This window comes from Chaetodon trifascialis, chromosome 2, assembly GCF_039877785.1.
Source record: "Chaetodon trifascialis isolate fChaTrf1 chromosome 2, fChaTrf1.hap1, whole genome shotgun sequence".
In the NCBI taxonomy this organism is placed as follows: domain Eukaryota; kingdom Metazoa; phylum Chordata; class Actinopteri; order Chaetodontiformes; family Chaetodontidae; genus Chaetodon; species Chaetodon trifascialis.
Window position 1 is genome coordinate 9,827,058 of NC_092057.1, and position 20,425 is coordinate 9,847,482.

General features: G+C 44.5%; 1 protein-coding gene across 1 annotated transcript; it reads left to right on the top strand.

Annotated features, from left to right (window-relative positions):
- The first annotated feature begins 117 nt into the window (after positions 1-117).
- Positions 118-20,415, top strand: LOC139350227 (venom factor-like). The gene is made up of 41 exons (XM_070991476.1): positions 118-197; positions 1,423-1,612; positions 1,705-1,870; positions 2,176-2,246; positions 2,363-2,454; positions 2,847-2,929; positions 3,104-3,191; positions 3,336-3,438; positions 3,715-3,829; positions 4,328-4,443; positions 4,551-4,694; positions 4,944-5,159; positions 5,241-5,441; positions 6,024-6,179; positions 6,540-6,669; positions 7,960-8,028; positions 8,608-8,910; positions 9,109-9,367; positions 10,140-10,225; positions 10,491-10,630; positions 11,074-11,283; positions 11,416-11,476; positions 12,093-12,176; positions 12,254-12,457; positions 13,327-13,402; positions 13,499-13,658; positions 13,743-13,856; positions 13,962-14,118; positions 14,366-14,529; positions 15,070-15,225; positions 15,417-15,476; positions 16,242-16,332; positions 16,625-16,676; positions 16,923-17,010; positions 17,264-17,353; positions 17,506-17,611; positions 17,976-18,065; positions 18,145-18,228; positions 18,972-19,052; positions 19,220-19,367; positions 20,199-20,415. The coding sequence occupies exons 1-41, from the start codon at positions 118-120 to the stop codon at positions 20,341-20,343; spliced, it is 5,229 nt and encodes a 1,742-aa protein (XP_070847577.1). The 3' UTR covers positions 20,344-20,415.
- Positions 20,416-20,425: the final 10 nt, after the last annotated feature.

Genomic DNA, 20,425 nt, shown 5'->3' on the forward strand with positions numbered 1-20,425 from the left:
TCCTCGTCTTCCTGTTGACTGTTCAGTGTCTGATGAGGTAAACTGCTCTGCGGTCTGATATAGTCACTGACCGTCTCTCCCGTGGCCACAGTCCACCGAGGCTTCCCGTCAGTCAACATGGCCCGCTGGACGTTACACAACATTTTATTTCTTGTGCTTTTCTGCAACTCTGATGGACAGTTTGAAGCCATGATAAGGTACTTTTCTCTTTCTGCTGTCTGTTAGGACACTTTATGTCTGTGATGTTTTGTTTACTAATGCAGCTGTGTTCTTTACAGACCCCCCTGGCACAACAGGTATGTGTGTGTGCGTGTGTGCACTGTTGATCGTATACACAGTCGTGAGCTTTAGTTTCTGACAGCTGAAGGCATGATTTTCTGAATCTGCTCCCCAGATTTGCGCCAATAGACAGATTCTGGGAACGCCATCCGTAAGTAACCAAAGCTGGATGTAATAGAGAAATAACAGCAATTCAGTGTAAACAATGAAATATGCTGAATTCGCCTGTGCATCAGTGGACTCAATTAAAAGTGAATTAAAACAACCAAGAGCAGCAGTCCAAGCGAGAGTTTGACTGACAGTGATGCTGATTTATTGTTGATGCTGTAATTGCCATCTTCTAACATCTTTAAATCTCACTTTGAATTTTCAGATATATCGTGTTTCCCACCCAAAAATATCCTGAATTCTTCTTAAACTCACAATAATTCTTTATTTCTTTGTATTCGTCTCCTCAGCTGTGGGATAAATGACGGCATACACTGTATTTGATTAAAAATGAGCTGAGTGTCACTGACTTTTCAAGCGTTACTGAATCTGAGTACCATGTGACTTATGCTGCCATGTTAAAATACCACATACTTTATCTCTGCCTTAGCTGGCAGTGCTGTGCCACGACTGAAATAAATGCTTGTTCTGTTTATTTGCAGACCACAAAAGTTTGTCATCAGTTCTACGCCGAGGTATGCCTCGTCCTACCGCCGTTAACAAAACAGTCAAACCGCTACTAAGTGAAGGATGAGATATGTTTCAGCTAAAGCAAATATTGATGTATTATTAAGAAACTTTGTTCTCTATGTATCTAAAACTGTATGCTCTCATTTCCAGTTATGTTATGGGTTAATATGATTTAATTGGACAACTTTGTCTCCATTTTTGTTATAATTTGTGCCAGATTACATATAGCTTTCCTGTAAACTTCATAAGGAATTACAGTTTCATATCAGATCCATTTCTAGGAAATTATTAGGATACTGAAGGACGTGTGAAATAAAGTATTGCTTTCTATGATTGTTGTTGTTATTACAGTAGAGGTTGGGGTAGCGTAGTACATGAGTCAGCTGTTTATGAAGTAGTACTCGTGGTGCTGATGAAATAGAGGGACTTCTGGCAGTACTGAGCGAGGCCTTTGTTTTCCCACAGGTTCACTCTGCTGGCTCCAGACCTGCTGAGGACAGACAGCCCGGAGAACATCTACCTAGAGGCAGACGATGTGTCCAACCCCATCACCGTCTCCATCTCCATCCAGGACTTTGGAAAGACCACCATGCTCCTCCAGGACTCCGTCACACTCAATGTGGAAAATGGATTCCACGCTCTCAAGACTATACAGGTGACTCGCTGGGATCATAAACGAGGGCGTCTATTGGCCCATTGTCATCGTGATGCTTCGTAAACGCCGTCCTGTGTCTGAATCTCACCCAGCTTCCCTCAGACCGTTTGAATCGCGAAGAGAAGAAGAACAAGTTTGTGTATCTGAAGGTGAACTTTGGGGACTTACACTCTGTGGAGAGGGAGCTGATGGTGTCTTTTCACTCTGGATACATCTTCATCCAGACAGACAAACCCATCTACAATCCCGGAGACACTGGTGAGAGCTGAAGACGTTGATGAATGAATGAATGAAAGTTGCCATCTTCTCCAAACAGGTTAACATTGTAAACAGAGGCTTTGACTGCGTCCCAGGCTACACATTCATTAAAAGGCCGCTTCACTTGAACTACTTAGTGTTTGTCCATCATCAGGGATGAATGGATGGCCTGCAGCCAATCAGAATTGAGTATTGACCCAGATGGTATAAGTAGTCGTAGTAATGATAACATTACACTGATGTACGAATCATGAAAACTGTGAGTGTTTTTCAGTCCCTTTGTCCTTTTCTCTGTCCTTCTCCAGTTCGGTTCAGAGCCTTCGTGTCCTCTCCGGTCTTCAAGGCCTTTGACACATCCATCACAGTAGATATCCAGGTAAACAAGTAAACGATTAGGGGATTATTCATGGGTTCATGGGTTTTGATAGATTTTCTGTCATCCTGTTGAGTTATAGGTTGTATTAGCTTAAAAGACCTGCGTGTGTGTTTCAGAATCCAGACGGTGTGGTGGTTAAACAGATCTCCAGGATCAGAGCCGTTGGTGGCGTCTTTGGACACACTTTTCCGCTCTCTGAAATTGTCAAGTAAGACCAGCTTAGTTGACTCCTCTTTCAGATGAACTCGAGGGACGTTAGCTGAGCATTCTCACCCTTTTTAACCGCTAAATTGTAAATTCCTGGCTTTGCATAATATGTTGAGGAGGGTAAGAGTGTTATTCAGTCAATGTTTTCATCCAGAATCACCCAGAACACCTAGAACCAGCAGCTCAGTCAGCATTTAATTTGTGATTTTTAGTGAAATTTCTCAAAAACTATCAACAATTGGGTCAAAATTCCATGTTTACGCTTAACCAAATGTAGCATGCTAACATGCTAACATTTATTTGTCATTTGCACGGCTACAGTCTCAGTCTTAAAACAGAATGTTTTCCTCTGTTTCACACGCTGTCTCTGATCTGACCGCATGTCTGTGGCAGTGAAGGAACGTGGACGCTGACGGCAAAGTTTGACCACTGGCAGCAGAACACGTTCACCTCCCAGTTCGAGGTGAAGAAATACGGTGGGTGAAGCTAAACCGAGCTTACATCAGCTCTACATGACGACTTTACTCGTGCCACCCCTGCATAAGTCAGTGCTCCCGTTGGGCCGCCCCAGTCAAAAACCTCTGGACGTACTGCTGCTCTCCAGCTGTGAAATGCTACATGATATATCTTCATGATGTGTTGTGTTTCAGTGCTTCCTGCCTTCAATGTCACCTTGACGACCAAGAAGTCCTTCCTCAACCTGGATGACAGCGAACTGGCAGTGGAGATCTCGGCCAGGTCGGTCTCACACACACACACACACACACACGCACACACACACACACGTTTGTTATGCCGCTCTAATTCATCATGCATCCTTCAGCCAGATTCACTCACTGTCCAGCTGAATAAAACCCGCTGGCTGTTGTGACCGTGTTTCAGGTACCTGTACGGGCAGCCGGTCCAGGGGACGGCCTTTGTGGTGTTCGGAGTGAAGATCAATCAAGAGATGATAAGGTTGCCTTCAGTGAAGCAGCTGTCAGATGTAAGTCACTGCTCCATCCCAAAACTCACCAGTTACTGTCATTACAGGTGCTGCCATGAAATTTTCCTGCAGCACTTGCGAGCGACGTCATAATACTTTGCCATTAAACTCCACTCATGAAGACCGTGGGGTCCTGTTGTAGCTCCATAAAAAGCTTGTCAGTGGACTTTGAGCCAAGAGTTTTCTGAATTTCTAAATATTGGTTGATAATTTCTTTATTAATCGCTTTTGTTTCTGTCAAAGGTTGTGAAAATTCCTCTCTGTGTTCTCTCGCAGCTTGATGGAGGAGTCGTCAAACTGAGCATGGAGGAGATCAAGACGGCGTATCCCAACGTCAGATCTCTGGTGGGCAGCTCCATATATGTCAAGGCCTCAGTGCTCACCAATTCAGGTGAGAACGTCACGGCAGGAAAAAGAGCAAGAAGTCAAATTCTTTACCATCAGTGAAATCAGTCAGTGGAAATAGTCACTGAGAAAATGTGTCCACAAAAAGAGGACACAGGAAACATGATGTCAAACAAACTGTGACGTGGGCTGCGTTTGATGCTGCATGTCGTCACACCTGCTGAGCTCATTGTTTGCTTTGTTCCTTGTACCACAGCTCAGTAAGACCGAACTCTTCAAGATGTCGTAATCAGACAACACTTTGTTTTTTCCCGTTGGTCCAGAGGACAGACCTGAGTCATCCAGTCTGTCCTCTGTCTCGGCTTTTGGGAAATGTGGGTTGCTTCACAAAGCTGTGATGAGTTAGAAAAAGTTTTCAAAGCAAAAGTTCATTTTTTTGGATTAGATAACTGACAACAGCAGCAAGTCCAGAAATTTAGGGACATGAAAGTGAGACACTTATTTCTTTTCACTGCTGATGGACCCTGTCTTTCCTCCTGTGCAGGCAGTGATTTGGTTGAAGCAGAGAAGACCGGCATTAAAATTGTTGAGTCTCCATACGTCATGTCCTTCAAAGACATGTCAAAGTACTTCAAGCCAGGCCTGCCCTTCGACTTCACAGTACGGACCACCCTCTGCATCAACGATCTGTCTGCCACACATGCATATTTCCTCTTCATTTATTTTGCCCAGTGTCTTGTGTTAACATTTTTCCCCAACCTGTTCAGATCCAGGTGAGCCACCATGACGGCTCCCCGGCCCGTAACGTCCTGGTCAAGTTGAATCTGCTGAACACGCCTCTGGTCGTCTCCACCGGCACCACCCAAGCCACCGTCAACATGCCCAGTGACCAGCGCCCGCAAACCATCACGGTTAGCACGACTGCACACGCCTGAGCTCACAGAGCTTCACCCACCTGTCGCTGACATTTCATAAAAATAATCCTCAGATGTAGCCCCAGTTTGATGTACTGCATGTATTTGTGGGTCAGTTGTATGTAGCTTAAATAAACATTTTCTCCTGTGTGTGTACCCATGAGGCCTTTGGACACCAGGACATCTATCTTGCTGAGACAAAACTGTCACAAACCTCACTTTGTTTTTTTTTATCTTGTCTGCCAGGCTGAGACCGTCCAGGCTGACCTGAGACCAGAGCAGCAGGCCAAACAACAAATCACTGTTCAGCCACACCTCACCTTTAACCGGGGCAAGCAGAATTACCTGTACATCTCCACGGGGACCAACAGGGTGTCTCTACGAGACAGACTGTCCCTGAAGCTGAACATTGTTGCTGCAGACCAGACAACCAGAAAATTCATCAAACACATCACCTACCTGGTGAGACAAGAACTCCACGTCACATTTCCAGCAGGCTGACAAAGACGTGCTGATCAGGACTTTCTGCTCAAACTCTCTCAGGTGCTGAATAAAGGCAAAATCATCGATGCTCAGCGTATGGATGTGAGCAGTCAGCTGCTCACCAGCATCGGGCTGACGGTCACCCCAGAGATGATGCCGTCCTTCCGTTTCGTGGCCTTCTACAGTATTCCCTGGGCGGGACACGAGGAGGTGGTGTCGGACTCCATCTGGGTGGATGTGGTAGATTCCTGTGCTGGAGGGGTGAGATCGGCTCTCAGAAGTCACTAGAATTTGTTCCGTAGCTGAGAAAGTTCAGCGACTCACTGCTTGTGTATTCTGTATATCCCCATAAAGAGCTCCAGTGTGACCATGAACACACACGCTGCAGTTTGTTTGGACTCGATCTAACATCCGCTGTCCTGTTCTCACAAATACTCACCAGCGCGCCCAATGCGTGTTAATCCACGTCTGAAAATAGTCCCTTACAGATGAACTCTTTAGTGCTGTTTAAGTAACGTTTACTAAAAACTACAGCTGTTTTGGGAGCCATTTAAAATATGAAACTATATAACTGTGGCCTGCTGTAAAGGTTTATGTTTCCAGTAGGAACCAGTGGGTTTGGCCTCAGGAGTGAGTGAACTGAGGGATGGACTAACACGTTGTTGGTTTTTGGCCTTTTTGTGGGTTTTGTATTGACAATAAGATGTAGAATAATGTCCTATTTGCTTGTTTGCGTCATTATTTTGAATGTGGCCAGTACCAGTCTAGTAAATGACTATTTTCTGCTCTTCAGGTTTTTGTTCATCCTTGTGTCGATGCACTTTTGTTCACTCTCTCTTCCAGCTGACAGTCGGGCCGGCGGATGGCATACATCGAGACTACGCACCCGGAAAGACCCTTAGGTTTCAGGTCAGAGGTGACCAGGGGGCGAAGGTGAGCCTGGTGGCTGTGGACAACGCTGTGTTTCTGCTCAGAAAGGACAGACTTACACAGAGCAAGGTGTGTGTTGGTGGGTGTATTTGAGGGTGTGGAGTAACTTTTCTAGCAATGTAATAAAATGACACAATGATATGAAAGAAGGACAAATTCTTCATTTTGCACCTTGTGACACATTTTGTACACGTGGAACAGATGACAGTATAAATCTTACTTGCTCAATTTGTTTTCAATATAATCTATTCTTTACAAGTATGTATAATAATTATTAAAGTTAGTTTTCAGGTGCCATGATGGAATACATGTGTCACAAGCCAACATTTTATTGTTGCACGATGCTGCATCAGGAGTGTTTTGCATTTAAAGTGTTATACTGAAACTCAGAAACAGAACTGCAACAACCTCATGCCACCTCGTCCACAGATTTGGGGCGTGGTGGAGCACGGAGACATCGGCTGCACTCGAGGGGGAGGCAGAGATGCTGCAGCGGTGTTCTCAGACGCAGGATTGCTCTACGCCTCCAACGGCCGCTTCAAAACCCAAATCAGACAAGGTACCTAAGAGCAGCACGCAGCAGCTGCCTGCTCGGCCCATGACTTTGAGTTACTCTGATATATTATACTATTGTTGCCTTTTTCTAGTGAAGGAAAGAGACTCGTTCCAGCTTCAACCCTCAGACTGAGGATTACTTTATGTGCCGTGAAGTAATCCTTTTCACAAACTAGCAGATGTTCTAATAATTGTTTATCATTGTAGTAGTTTTTATTGTTTAGTGAAAATTGTTGTGGTTGAGTGAATGTTTACCAGTCTTTCTCATTTCATCTGATACTGTTCACTCTAAAAATAATATTCTGTTATCATTACACCAATAAAGAAAACAATACAAAAAAAAACATGATTTCTAAAATTCACAAAGCAGTTGCTGTAAAAAGCAGTTCTAATCCCACGATTTAAAAACACTTACCCAAGTAAAAGTATGTAAGTATAATCAAGAAAATGTACTTAAAGTACAAAATTGATCAAATAAAATAAGCATAAATCAATAAAAAGTAAAATAAGAAGCACTCAGTTTCAACCAAAATGGGCTCTTGAGTTGTTACATTATTGCATTTATAAATTAAATTCTTCTCATTAATGCAGGAACATGTAAGTTGCATTGTAATGTAATGTTGTGATGTTGTAGCATCATTTTATTCATTTCTTTGTACTGTTGGCTGGTTTAATTTACTGCATAACAATGCATTATATTTCATCTACTCAGAAGTTTTTAAATCCTCCATCTGCAAGTAACTAGTAACTAAAGTCAAATGAAATGTTATTAAGTACAATATTTCCCTCTGAGATGTACTGGAGTAGAAATAGTAAGAAGTAGCATAAAATTAAAATACTCAAGTGAAGTACCTCAATTTTCCCCTGTAGTACTATAGCTGATAAAAGGTAACTGTGTCAGTTGTTTGAATCACTGTTTGCGTTTGAGGCCGCTGGCAGCCATGTTTGCGCTGCGTGTTTGCTCAAAGTGAAGCAATACTGGAGATACTATGGTTGGATATAGTCTCTAAATAAGTCAGCCTGTGTCTGATGCTGTATGTCACTTTAAGCCCATAATGAGCTAAAGCTGTCAGATGTGGTTAGTGAGATTCACAACAAATTCACATTACAAGAAGCCAATAATAAAGAGTGCAGGACCCAAAGCCTCTGTGGCGAACGCTAAGTCACACTGAAGTCTGATATAATGTCATTATTTTTGGACCAATATGCATAATGTTAATTTGTAAAAGAGATAAATAATGATAAGCAAAATGATTGTACATCAAGGTTAAAGATGTTTGTCTCCTCTCCGCAGCCCTGCAGTGTCCAGGCCCAGCCAGAAGGAGGCGCTCTGCTGAACTGTTGCAGCGTAAAGCCCAGCTGGGTGAGTGTCCTCTACCCGCCAACGGTTTGTTTAGCTGGGTGCAGGTCTGAGGGAAAGCTTAGTTCCCTGCTTGTCCTCCCCTGTGCCTTGAAATTTCTCACCTTAAAGCTGAATTAATTGCATTATTAGCATCTTGTAGAAGAACTGCACCAAAATTCGGAAGTTGTTATTGCCTAAGAGTGATCCAGCAGACAGCAGAGTTGTGTTTTGTCTACCTGATGAATGCTAGTTCAGCTTTCACTCTCTTTTAAGCTCTGGTTAGTTCTCCACCGTAGACTGTATAAAACATGGACGTGGCCTCTGTGGCTCCTGAGGAGACATTGCGAAGCTCCGTGTCAGCGGCTCCAGCTGACTCCATCAAACTCCCAGCTAATCTTAAAATGGGAAAAGAGGTGGAGTATGGGTGGAGCTGAGGCTAAAAAGCTAAAAAGTTGCTTAAAGCTGGGGAGTTTGGCGATAATTGGGTTACACACCGACAGCAACACATTTCATTGTCATGTCATTAATTGTTGAAATGAAAAAGTATTGTTAGTATTGACGACTGTGCTGGTTCCCTCTCGTCCCCCGTTGTGCCTCCAGAGAGCCACTACAAGGAGAAGCTCCAGCGTCGGTGCTGTAAGGACGGGCTCAGGGAGATCCTCATGCCGTACTCCTGTACGAGACGCTCCCTCTACATCACAGAGGGCTGGGAGTGCATCCGGGCTTTCCGCTACTGCTGCGCCACTTACAAGAACCAAGTATTTGACACCGAGATTCCCACCACCCAACCACCTATGACCACAGCTCCCCCCACCACCTCCACTCCACCCGTGCCAACTCTTCCACGCCACGGGTTTAGTCCAGTGGATAGACATAAGATATTGCTCTCCCCACATAGATTCAGTAAGTGCTGGTTCTCATTGGTTCTCTCATGTCATTAGTTTTGCAGGTGTTTTTGTCATGACTCCACAGGGCACCTTACATTGTGCAGGAATTTGTTGAGTGTGGGCACGGAGACATTAACAGCTTCAAGATTAATATTTTAGAGATATTTAATGAGAGGTCAAGACCTGCTGATCATATGTCAATTTGTTCACATAGACTGGGCTCGTGAGCATGGAGCAAGAGTCACCGCTATGGATTCGAAGATCTATACAAACGCAAACCGAATGGCAGAAGAAGAAGAATATGCGCCTGTCGCAGTGGCATTGGGCGAGGAGGACGAGGAGGACGAGGATGAGGAGGAGGAGGAGGAAGAGTGGGAGTACCTGGATGAGACTGACGTGTATCTGCGATCCAAGTTCTACGAGTCCTGGCTGTGGATGGATATTAACCTGCCCAGCCAGGTAGACAGAGACGGGTGAGTGTAAGATTAGAGTGAATACGGCTGTCGGAGAGAAGACCTGAGCTGTGACTGCAGTGAAGTCTGGGAGTGTGTGACTCACTTTGTTTGAGTCCATGATTCATCTCTGCAGGAACAAGACAGTAAACATCCCATAAAGGTGACACAGAGCTTAAGTGAGGCAATAAGAACACAGTATGTTGTCTCTGTATGTGCAGTTTTAAGATCCTGGCATGCAGCAGTGGTGGTGTCCAAATGTCGCACCTGGTTGCGCCTATTCGCACAGCTTTGAAAATGCTGGAATGGACCAGTAAATGGGTCCCCAAAAAGACCAAATCCAGCCAGTGACAGTTAGCATAACAGGCCTAAGGAGTAGATCAGGGACGATCCAAAGCTTGTGACTCTGTTTCATCATGTGAGACAAAGCATGAAACGCTGTGAACTCCCCGCATTGCATCACGTTTTGTTTGGTCAGTGATAAAAGCTGAGTAAACAGCTCAGAATCAACAATACTGACACACATTACACAAGCACTGATCTCTGTTACTCTGTCCTGTACTGCAGCTTGTGTGTGCGCGCGCTGTGTCCTCGTTTGCATTGTGAAACACATCAATCTTCCAAAGCTTGCAACGTTTCTGTTATTGTTTATCACCCAGTTAATGATTTACAAGTTAGCTGAGGACACTGTAGTATGATGCAAAAAAATACAATGTGTTTAAATCTCAGGCCTTAATTTCACTTTCATGCAGTAAATATACTGCTGGTGACAACACACTACTCTGATCAACAGGCTGGCATCTAAGAATGTGGATAATCCGTTACCTGACAGCATCACAGAGTGGGGACTTCTGGCCATCAGTTCTTCACCTCACACAGGTATGAGGAGGAAGAGGAGAGTGAGGTGGTCGTCAAGGTGCAAATAAAATGGATCACATTATCAGAATGAGAATTGGCTTTATTGGCCAAGTATGTGTGCACATACAAATTTGACTGCAAAAGCAGCAAACCTAGTTCTTAACTCTACAGTTGGCTGAAAAAGCAATGGCTGACCAAACTGTCCAAAAGGGACTACAACATATACTAATATGCATTCATACATGTGCAGGAGACGCTTCACTGGTGTGCTTCTGAATGTCTGTAGGTTTCTGTGTGGCCGAGCCTTACAACGTCAAAGCGTGGAAGCAGTTCTTCGTGGACCTGAAGCTGCCGTATTCAGTGGCGAGGAACGAACAGGTCGAGATTAAAGCCGTCATCCACAACTACGGCTACGACGACCTGCATGTAAGGAAATCACCTCGAAACTGCGCAATCACCTCCTTCTTATTCTGCCGGGGAATTTAGTAAAATTTAGAATTCATATTCTACAACAGGAATAACCTGTTAGATAAAATTTAAAAAAATCTCTCTTTCCAGTAATAGCAGCCATGTTCGTTCTATGAGGCTGTACTAGCTAGCTAAATGCTAGTGTCAGCATGCTAAAATGCTCACAGTGGTAATGCTAACATGCTGATGTTTATCAAGAAAAGCTGTGAATCACCAAAGTTATTACAGTTCATCCTCGGGGAACCATGAATGCTTGTGCCATCTAATGCATCAAATAGTTGTTGAGCTATGTTAATGTAGACCAAAGTGATCAAGTGATGAACAGCAGTAACACTGCCATGCCGCCATAATTAAATAAATCTTGAGCATTTGTGACTGTGCTGTGACTGGTCTCCGTTCAGGTGAGGGTGGTGCTGATGAAGACAGAGGACATCTGCAGCGTTGCCTTCAAGGACAAACACACACAGGAAGTGACGCTGCCGGCTGGCTCTTCCATTGCGGTGCCTTACACCATCGTTCCGCTGGCTGTGGGGAAACTCCCTCTGGAGGTGATGGTGGTCGGCAGAGACTTGATGGGAGGAGACCGCATCCAGAAATTTCTACGGGTGGTGGTGAGTCACCCGTGATGACGATGTCATGGCAGCATCGTCACATTTCTTTGCTCTTCTAAAAACAGTCTCAGCCACTGAAACAGGAAAGTTGATATTCTGGATTCTAAGATGCGCTTTTCTCAACTCAATCAGATGGACGGAGTGCAGAAGACTGAAGTCTGGAGTGCTGTGTTAAACCCGTCCGCAGAGGGAGGTAAGAAGATCACGCTGATATTCCACATTTATGAGATGGTTCAGCCTCTAATTCTGGTGTTCTGTCGTGGACACAAAATTGACAAATCAAAGCTCATTTCTCTCTTTCACTGTACTGTTGATCTATTATGACCTGAAATAAATATTCATTTCTGTTAATTTGGTTTTTGATTTAATTTGCAATGAGTTTGGGTTCATGCACAGTGTTGATTGGGTTGATTAGCTCCTGTTTGAAGGGTTTAAACAGCATTAAAATCCCTCTAACAGGAGTTACTTGGATTACTTGTTTCAACTCTGCCAGATGTTTCCAGCACCAGTCCTGTTGGGCTCTGACATGTGCATGTTTTTAAATTTTTTTCATTGTTTCTTCAATTCATTGAAAAAACAGTAAATGCTATTATTCAATGCTAGAGAAAGGATAGACTTCTGTGATGCTCCAGCAAAGGTGATGCATATTTTTGAATGCTCCAGTTTTGAGATAATTCATTTTTAATGAGAGGTTTTCCACACAAGTTCACGGCTCAATAAATATACAGACACAGCAGGCGTTAACTTTTTTCACTTTTAAGGCTTATGTTATGAAGTTGAACTTTCTGGATCTGTTTGGTCCACCACAGGAAAGCAGACGGTTTTTGTGGGGAAGATCCAGTTGGAGTCTGTTGTGCCGAACTCTCAGCCAGAGACATTCATCAATGTCAGAGGTCAGTCCCTAACAGAGCAGTGATAAGGATGAATAATGAAGGAGGGAGAGTGGACTGACTCCTCCTCTCCCCTCCAGGTAATGTGTTGGCAGACAGCATTGATAACTCCATCAGCGAGGACTCTCTGGCCTCTCTCATCCGGATGCCCGGCGGCTGCGTGGAGCAGAACTTGGCCACCATCACGCTGCCACTCATCGCCACCCTCTACCTGGAGCGAACCGGCACCTGGGAGAGTGTAGGGGTGCAGCGTAAGGCTGAGGCCCTCCGATACATCAGGAGAGGTGAGAGAGAAGGAAAGATCACATGGATGAATGGATGAATGAGAAGATGAAGGATATCCAAAAACAGATAGGTTGGATGGACTGCTGTATGTGTTGAACGTGGATGGATCGATGGTTGAAAGAATTCTGCTGATTTTTTAGATTTGCTCATATATGTGTGTCAGTGCGTATGTGGGTGAATTGTGGATGGAATGATCTAAGTGTGTGTGGGATGGATGGATATACACGTGGATTGTCGGAGGGATGGATCCAACATATATATATAGATGGATGGATGGATGGATGGATGGATGGATGGATGGATGGATGGATGAATGGATGGATGGATGGATGGATGGATATGCTGATAGGTGGATGGATGCACAGATGGCCAAATGGCTCATTGGATACATGAATGGATACATGAATCAGCTTGGATGAATTGCTAGCTGGACGGGTGGATGACAAATGTATAGTTGGTTGGATGGATGGATGGATGGATGGATGGATGGATGGATGGATGGATGGATGGATGGATGGATGGATATATTGACAGATGGATGGGTGTATAGATGGATGATGGATGGATGCACAGATGGCCAAATGCCTATTTAGATGCATGGATGGATACATGAATCAGCTGATATGTAGTTGGACGATACAGCAATGGATGAATGGAAACACAGTTGGACATATGGACAGATGGGTGAGTGGTTGATGGATGAACTGCAGCCCGGGTGGACAGATGGATGACAGATGGATGGCTAGTGAGCTAGATGGATGATGAATGAAGGGATGATTTTAGAATAGGCTTTGCTTTCATGATGAATGAGTGAAGATCTCCCTCACATCCCATCTTTAAATTCTTCAGTGCTATTTTGTGTCTTCAGGCTATGAGAACCAGCTGGCATACAGGAGGAGTGATGGCTCTTACCCCCCCTACAGGAGGGAAGGTGCAAGTACATGGTACTGTCACAATGTCACATTTTACATATTCCTCATTATGTTAGAGGTTTGGTTTTAAAGAGACCAAAGGCTGATCACAGTGCATCTGAATGTCAGGATCACAGCGTACGTGGTGAAAGTTTTCTCCATGGCTCACTCCATCATTGGCGTCAGCGAGCACCAAGTGTGTGACCCTCTGCTCTACCTGGTGAAGAACAAACGCCTGGGGATAAAGGGCTTCAGAGAGGACAACCCAGTTTACAGCACCACCATGACCGTGAGACAGTAAAGTAAATTCACTTAAATTGAATTGAATGAATATCAAAGTAATATAACAGCACGTCTGCATGTGTGTCTCCAGGGCGGTATGCGTGGCGACGACCCCCAGATAACCCTGACAGCCTTCGTCCTCATAGCGCTCTCTGAGGCCAAGCAGGCCGGGATTACCTGCAATGACTCAAACGTGAACATGAAGGTGAGTCCCAACAGCGAAATGAGCTTGTGCCAAGCAGGTGTATTTCACTGCTTTTCCATCGGTGGTGTCGTCAGTAGTTGTACTTAAAGCGTGTGTCTGCTGTAGGTTGTTACCCGGCTGACAGCTGATTACCTGAAGAGAGCTCTGGTGACGCAGGGCAGGAGACCGTACACCGTGGCCATCGCCTCGTATGCGCTGGCTCTGCTGGGGAAAGCTCATCCCTTCAATCCCACACAGGTTTTGCTGGGAGCTGCAGGTCCAGGTGTGGCATTTGTACAGTTCAGAGAATCTTACCTGCCAAGTGACTCATGGTCCCTTTAACGCTGCTTCAGTCTGACTTCTTACTGTTCTATACCCTCCTCTTCCCTCTGGTTTCCACCTCATGCAGTCAGTGTACAGTTCAGGCCTATCAGACACTCTTATTCAGAGTAAATGCAACACTCACGCAAACATTTGACAGTAAACTGAGCACCATTAGGTGAATTACACCCCTCCTCTCTGTCCTCCAGGACGCAACCACTGGCCCGACCGTCACAACACCCTGTTCACGCTGGAGGCCACCGGCTATGCCCTGCTGGCTCTGGTCAAGCTGGGACGCATGCAGGAAGCTGCTTTGCCTTTTAAATGGCTGAACAACCAGCGGAGGAGAGGAGGAGGCTTCGGCTCCACTCAGGTAACAGCAGGGCGAGGCTGGTAGCTGAGCTGAACTCTGCAAATCCAACCAGGTCTGACTTGTCTTGACTCACTGTTACGGCTCTGGTAAAGCGGAAGTTTATTCGAGTCCATTCGGACTGCTCAGATGAAGCTCATTGATATGAATGAGGTGGACAAAATAAAAGAAACACCTGTCAGTATAACACTTTTGGGCCTTTCAACTGCAGACGCAGAATCACAGAACCTGTGATACCAACAGAATTTCTGAAAGTATCTCAGATTTGAAGCCACAATATTTCACTCAGGATAAACTTTTTGAAAATGTTTCATGTATTAGCTAAATTGGTAAAAATTGCCATACAGCAAATAGTCACTACATGGTTTCTGTCCTATTTCTTGCTGTAAAAGTCTTGTTAAGCTAAAAAAAAGAGTCACCAGTTAAATAGGACAAACAGCTCTGATGAAATGAGTAGTTACAGTGAGGCAAAAAGAAGAAATTACCCCAAAGTACAGTGAAAAAATGTCCTACAGTCTCTGCTTTGCTCCTGTCTTCTCCCAGTCCACCATGGTGGTGCTCCAGGCGCTGTCGGAGTACCTGATTAACAAACCTCCTCCTGATGACCTCAGTCTGGATGTGGACGTCAGGATTACAGGACGCAAAGAAATCCGCTACCATTTCGACCCCGACACCGCCTATGCTGCACGCTCCTCCAGGGTGAGAGACGTGAATGCAGGAGACGGTGGGAGTGGATCGTGTCTCCCGCTCGATGTTCAGAAAATCAGCACAGCTCACAGCTGAGTTTTCTAAACTTCAGGGAGCTTGGAGGATGTTTTGGGAGTGGATTGTTGATGCATTTTTTTCAGATGACCAAAAATATCTTCTTCTCTGGTGCTTATGGTCCGTAGTTACCTGCTGATCTTAGTTTGGTGGTGGAGGCCCGAGGGAATGGACAGGGAATACTGGAGGTACCATCACATTTTTTTATATACATACTTTATATACGAATGGAATCAGTGCTTTTATAACACAGTGAAATGTGTGAAATCCATTCATTTTCTTTCAAAATGCTTCATTTTTTTTATACATACCGTCATTTCCAGACTATACTGAATATAAGCCGCACCAACTAAATTTAGAAAGAAAAAATATGTGTACATATATAGGCCGCATTTGTCTATAAGCCGCAGGTGCCCGCATTGTAACATGAGATATTTAAAATAAAATAAATGTTTTTTCCAGTTTCTGTAACACGGCAGTAACACGGCAGTAAAACGACAGTAAAAGTGCATTAACACGGCAGTAAAACGACAGTAAAAGAGCAGTAACACGGCAGTAAAACGACTGTAAAAGTGCAGTAACACAGCAGTAAAACGACAGTAAACGTGCAGTAACACGGTTGGTCAAAAAACATAACCAGCCTAGCAGCCGTAGCCTGTTAGCCTACCAGAAAACACAATCAAACTAGCGTCTTCCTCGGTGCATTATCCCGTCTGTCTTGCTCTTGTGTTTCTAGCTAGAGTGCCCCCTGGAGGCCGTTAGCCCGTAAAAATCTATAGATTAGCTGCTTCGTTGTTTAAGCCGCAGGGTTCAAAGCGTGTGAAAAAAGTAGCGGCTTATAGTCCAGAAATTACGGTATATGAATCTTTTTTTTTTGACTGTTTTGTTTCTTGTGTGTCTCTCTTTTGTTTTACACGTGGTGTCCCATTCTGCGACTTGAACTTTGACTCAAGGTCGTGACCTATTACAACCAGCTGCATGAGGTTGATGAGAAGATGCCCTGCAAAGACTTTGAGCTCAACGTCAGCATTGAAGAATCCAGCGGTAGCTCTCACTCCGTGTCATATCTGTGTTGCTTTTCAGTGCTGCTCTCTGTCCTCTTACTGGAAGCCAAATGAAGTCACTTTGCCACAACAAGATTATATTTCTCTTGGATTGTTCCATTTCTTTGATATGTTAGAAAGAAATAACCAAAAACACAATTACAACAACATGGGGGCATGACATAACACAGAAAAGTTATCATTAATGAACCTGTTATGACATCATTACCATTAATAAGACAAGAATAAAATACCATATGTTCTTGTGTAACTTGGTTTCTGTGCCATAACAGAAAAGCCTCCGGCAGACGTGGAAAAATCCTACCAGATGTCCATCAAAGTCAGGTGAGTTAATGTTATTGTCTTAATTGACTTTAATTCAACTTGAAGAAAAGGACTAAAATGTTCTTAGGCACAATATTTTTTGTTATTGATGACATATCTCATCAGTGATTGGCTAGACTGCTGCCTCTATCAACCATGTCTGATAGTCCCCTGTAGTTCTGATCAGCAGATGGTGAACTGGACGCTCTCTTTCTGTTGACATCCTCTCGGGTTTAGCCTCAGCTCTGCTCTCTTTGTATCCCACAGGGCTTTAGGACCCACAGACGTCAGGATGGTGGTTCTGGATATAAGTCTGCCCACTGGCTTCACCCCAGAGAACTCAGACCTGGAGATGGTAATCAGCCTTTACAGCTGGGGCGAAAGAAAATCTGCAGTCTTACAGCAGTCAAGATTATCCTCATATAATCCTTACATTTTCAGCATAAAAATGATTAAAGTAAATTAAATTGATTAAAAATCTTAATGGGGAAATGTGGGGTATCTTGATATATGGAGCAACATGCCAATCGATCCCCTTCATATCGAAGTCTCTGAACTGTTTCATCAGCGATGATGACTTGTGACTCTGATTCTGTGTGTTTGTCCAGCTGTCAAACTCAGTGGACCGTTACATCAATAACTTCCAGATTGTCGATAACCTGAGTGACAGAGGTTCTCTCATCATCCACCTGTTCAAGGTAACACACCGAAGAGAATGATCCACCTTACCTGTTTTTACCTGAGGGAGTCTGACTGGCTGCTTCACGTCTTTGATTTTACATCTCGGTCAGTCAGCTTCATGGAGCTCTTCTCTGTTGCGCTGAATCCTCCTCCTCTGTCCTCCTTTCAGGTGTCTCACAAAGAGCCAGAGATCCTGATTTTCAGGCTTCAGCAGAACTTTAAAGTTGGCCTCCTCCAGCCGTCCTCAGTTACCGTCTATGAGTATTACAACCCAGGTAGAGAGCACATCCCGACCATCGCAGCTGATGTCACATTACTGCCGAGCTCAGCATGTCACCAAAAGAATTCTGTCAGACCTTTTTATGATATTTTAGACTTATATCTACTGATACAACAGTGTGATTGTGGGCTGGCCCTCAGTCCCACCTTCCTGCCTCTCAGCGGGTTACGATCCACTGCAAGCGTTTATGATAATAGAAATAATTCACTCCCAAAACATCTGAAACATCAATGAAAATCCGACCTGAGACTCGGCTCTCACCACACATACTAACAAAACAGAATATATCCCGTTTATTTATTGTACTGTAAGCTTTCAGTGTGATGGCGCCAGGTGTCATATCCCTGCTCTCGTCACAGATCACAGATGCAGTCGCACCTACACTCCCAGCGAGGACAAAGAGGGGCTCAGTCACATCTGCAGGGACAACGTCTGCCGCTGCACGCAGGGTAAACCGCGCACGTGTCAGCGGATGTGTGCGTTGATGGCGTCTGCTATTTTATATTCATTTCTTTATTCGACCTCCAGGTGACTGCTGTGTCTCCAAAACCGACAGTGAAAACTTCCCAAACAAAGAAAGGGAGACGTTTGCCTGCAAGTCTTTACACCACGGTGCGTTACCACACACTCACACGTGCACACGGCTGAACTGCTCTTGGATTTAATGCTTTTACATCATTCCAGTGTGAGCTGCCAAAACTCAAGATGCTGTCTTGAGTGATCACAGCAGCACAGTATTTTATAGAACTGTTAACACTATAACAGCTATTGAGCAATTTAGAGGCTGCATTTAGAAGAAATCTCTACTAGCAGATATCAAATGAAATGGGGGAAACTGTATATGTGATGTGTAATAATTAATTTATCTGCTGTTAGCAGGATTACTAATATTTTTTTTTTATAACCTCCACCAAGGAGGCTATGTTTTCAGTCTTGGTTGTTTGTCTGTTTGTATGCAGGATTTCAGAAAAACTACAGGCCCGATTGGTGAAATGGTCAAGCGTGGGCCAAAGAAGAGCAGTTCAGAATCACTAGACAGAGTTATTTTTCATTTTTGCTAACATTGCGAGATTGAGCAGAAGAGTGGATTATTATCCTTGGTGGTGGTCCTTCGAGTCATTCCTCTTAATTACGATATAGACACACCAACATGCCCATTCATAATACAGTTTTAGTAATGTTTGCTGCAGTTTGCATATGCATTATTTCTTATGCATGCAAAAGGTTTGACCCCTCTGTGGCGATAGAAGAGCGGTCAGCACGGCAGAAACGTTAAGACAACATCAACACATCAGTCATCGCCACAGGCCTAATTATGAACAGGGCAAAATAACACCTTTTTTCTCTTGCTTCAGTTTTCCAGGTGAAGGTGCTGAGTGTTAGCCAGAGCTATTACGACAAATACGAGATGGAGATCACACAAGTTATCAAGCTGGGTGAGTCAGTGCAGCGGCTGTGTGTCTTTTGTGGTTATCTGCTTTCCTAAACCCCCGTTATGCGATGCAAAGACCAGCGTGTAATCAAAATGACTGATCAGATGGACCCGTATTCACAATCTGAGGCTCTGCTGCAGCTTTACATATTCTGTTTCCTTACCATCCAGGTGTGGAGGATGGAGTTGAAGTGGGCCAGAAGAGGTTTTTCATGTCTCATGGAGGCTGCAGAGATGGACTCAACCTGACGCAGGACTCCCAGTACCTCATCATCGGCCCGAAAGAGGACCAGTGGAACATTGACAGTGACACCAACAAGTAAGAAGAGAATAAATACTTAAAAAAAAACTTCTGGCGAGCTGGGAGTTCAGGTTTACTGGCAGTACGACAGACAGTTTTAGGTTCTAACTATACATGGAGGAGTTTTTAGTCTTTACCTTCAGTCAGATTTATTATTATCCATCCATCCATTTTCTATGCCGCTTATCCCTTTCGGGGTCGCGGGGGGGCCGGAGCCTATCTCGGCTGTCAACGGGCGAGAGGCGGGGTACACCCTGGACCGGTCGCCAGCCGATTGCAGGGCACATACACACACCATTCACACTCACACTCACACCTAGGGGCAATTTAGAGTCACCAATTAGCCTAATGAGCATGTTTTTGGTCTGTGGGAGGAAGCCGGAGTACCCGGGGAGAACCCACGCATGCACGGGAAGAACATGCAAACTTCACACAGAAAGGCCTGACCCGGGAATCGAACCTGCGACCTTCTTGCTGTGAGGCACGCGCTCTACCTGCTGCGCCACCGTGCAGCCTAGATTTTTTATTATAATTATTATTATTAATCTTTTCCAGCTGCCATCTATAAAAGCTACCAAAGCAGAATAAGTGGGATGCTTGCACAAGGGTTGCAGTTCACAAGAGGTGGAAACTGAACAGAACAAATGGGTTTGAGAAAACATAACAGCCTTCCTAAGTACAAAATTTGACTTAAAAAGTGCTGCTTTATTTTTTGTTTTCCTGTCAAAAGAAGGAAACCTTACTTATAATCAATCGCAGGGCTAATGGGGAGTTACAACAGGGATATTGTTGAAATAATGAAACAGCCATGAGAGATGCATCCTAACCTTTTTGCCCCTTGTCTGTCAGATTCGTCTACATGTTAGGAAAGGACACCTGGGTGGAACGCTGGCCTTCGCCCGCAGAGTGCTCCAGCAATCCCAGCCTGCAAACTAAATGCAAGCGCCTCAGCGACGCTGCTTATGAACTGTCGGTCAACGCCTGCAGGCTGTAGAGGTGTCCGAGCAGCGCGCCACTCTGCTGTGCCATCTTGTCGCAAAAATGGCAAGTAACTGAAGATTCAATGACCATTGCAA

What these genes read in the sequence shown, in the direction of transcription:
- LOC139350227 (XM_070991476.1), top strand. Translation starts at nt 118, where the DNA reads ATGGCCCGCTGGACGTTACACAACATTTTATTTCTTGTGCTTTTCTGC. An exon ending in GCCTGCCCTTCGACTTCACA is followed by an intron (nt 4,444 to 4,550) that starts GTACGGACCACC and finishes CAACCTGTTCAG; the next exon opens with ATCCAGGTGAGCCACCATGA. An exon ending in TAGATTCCTGTGCTGGAGGG is followed by an intron (nt 5,442 to 6,023) that starts GTGAGATCGGCT and finishes TCTCTCTTCCAG; the next exon opens with CTGACAGTCGGGCCGGCGGA.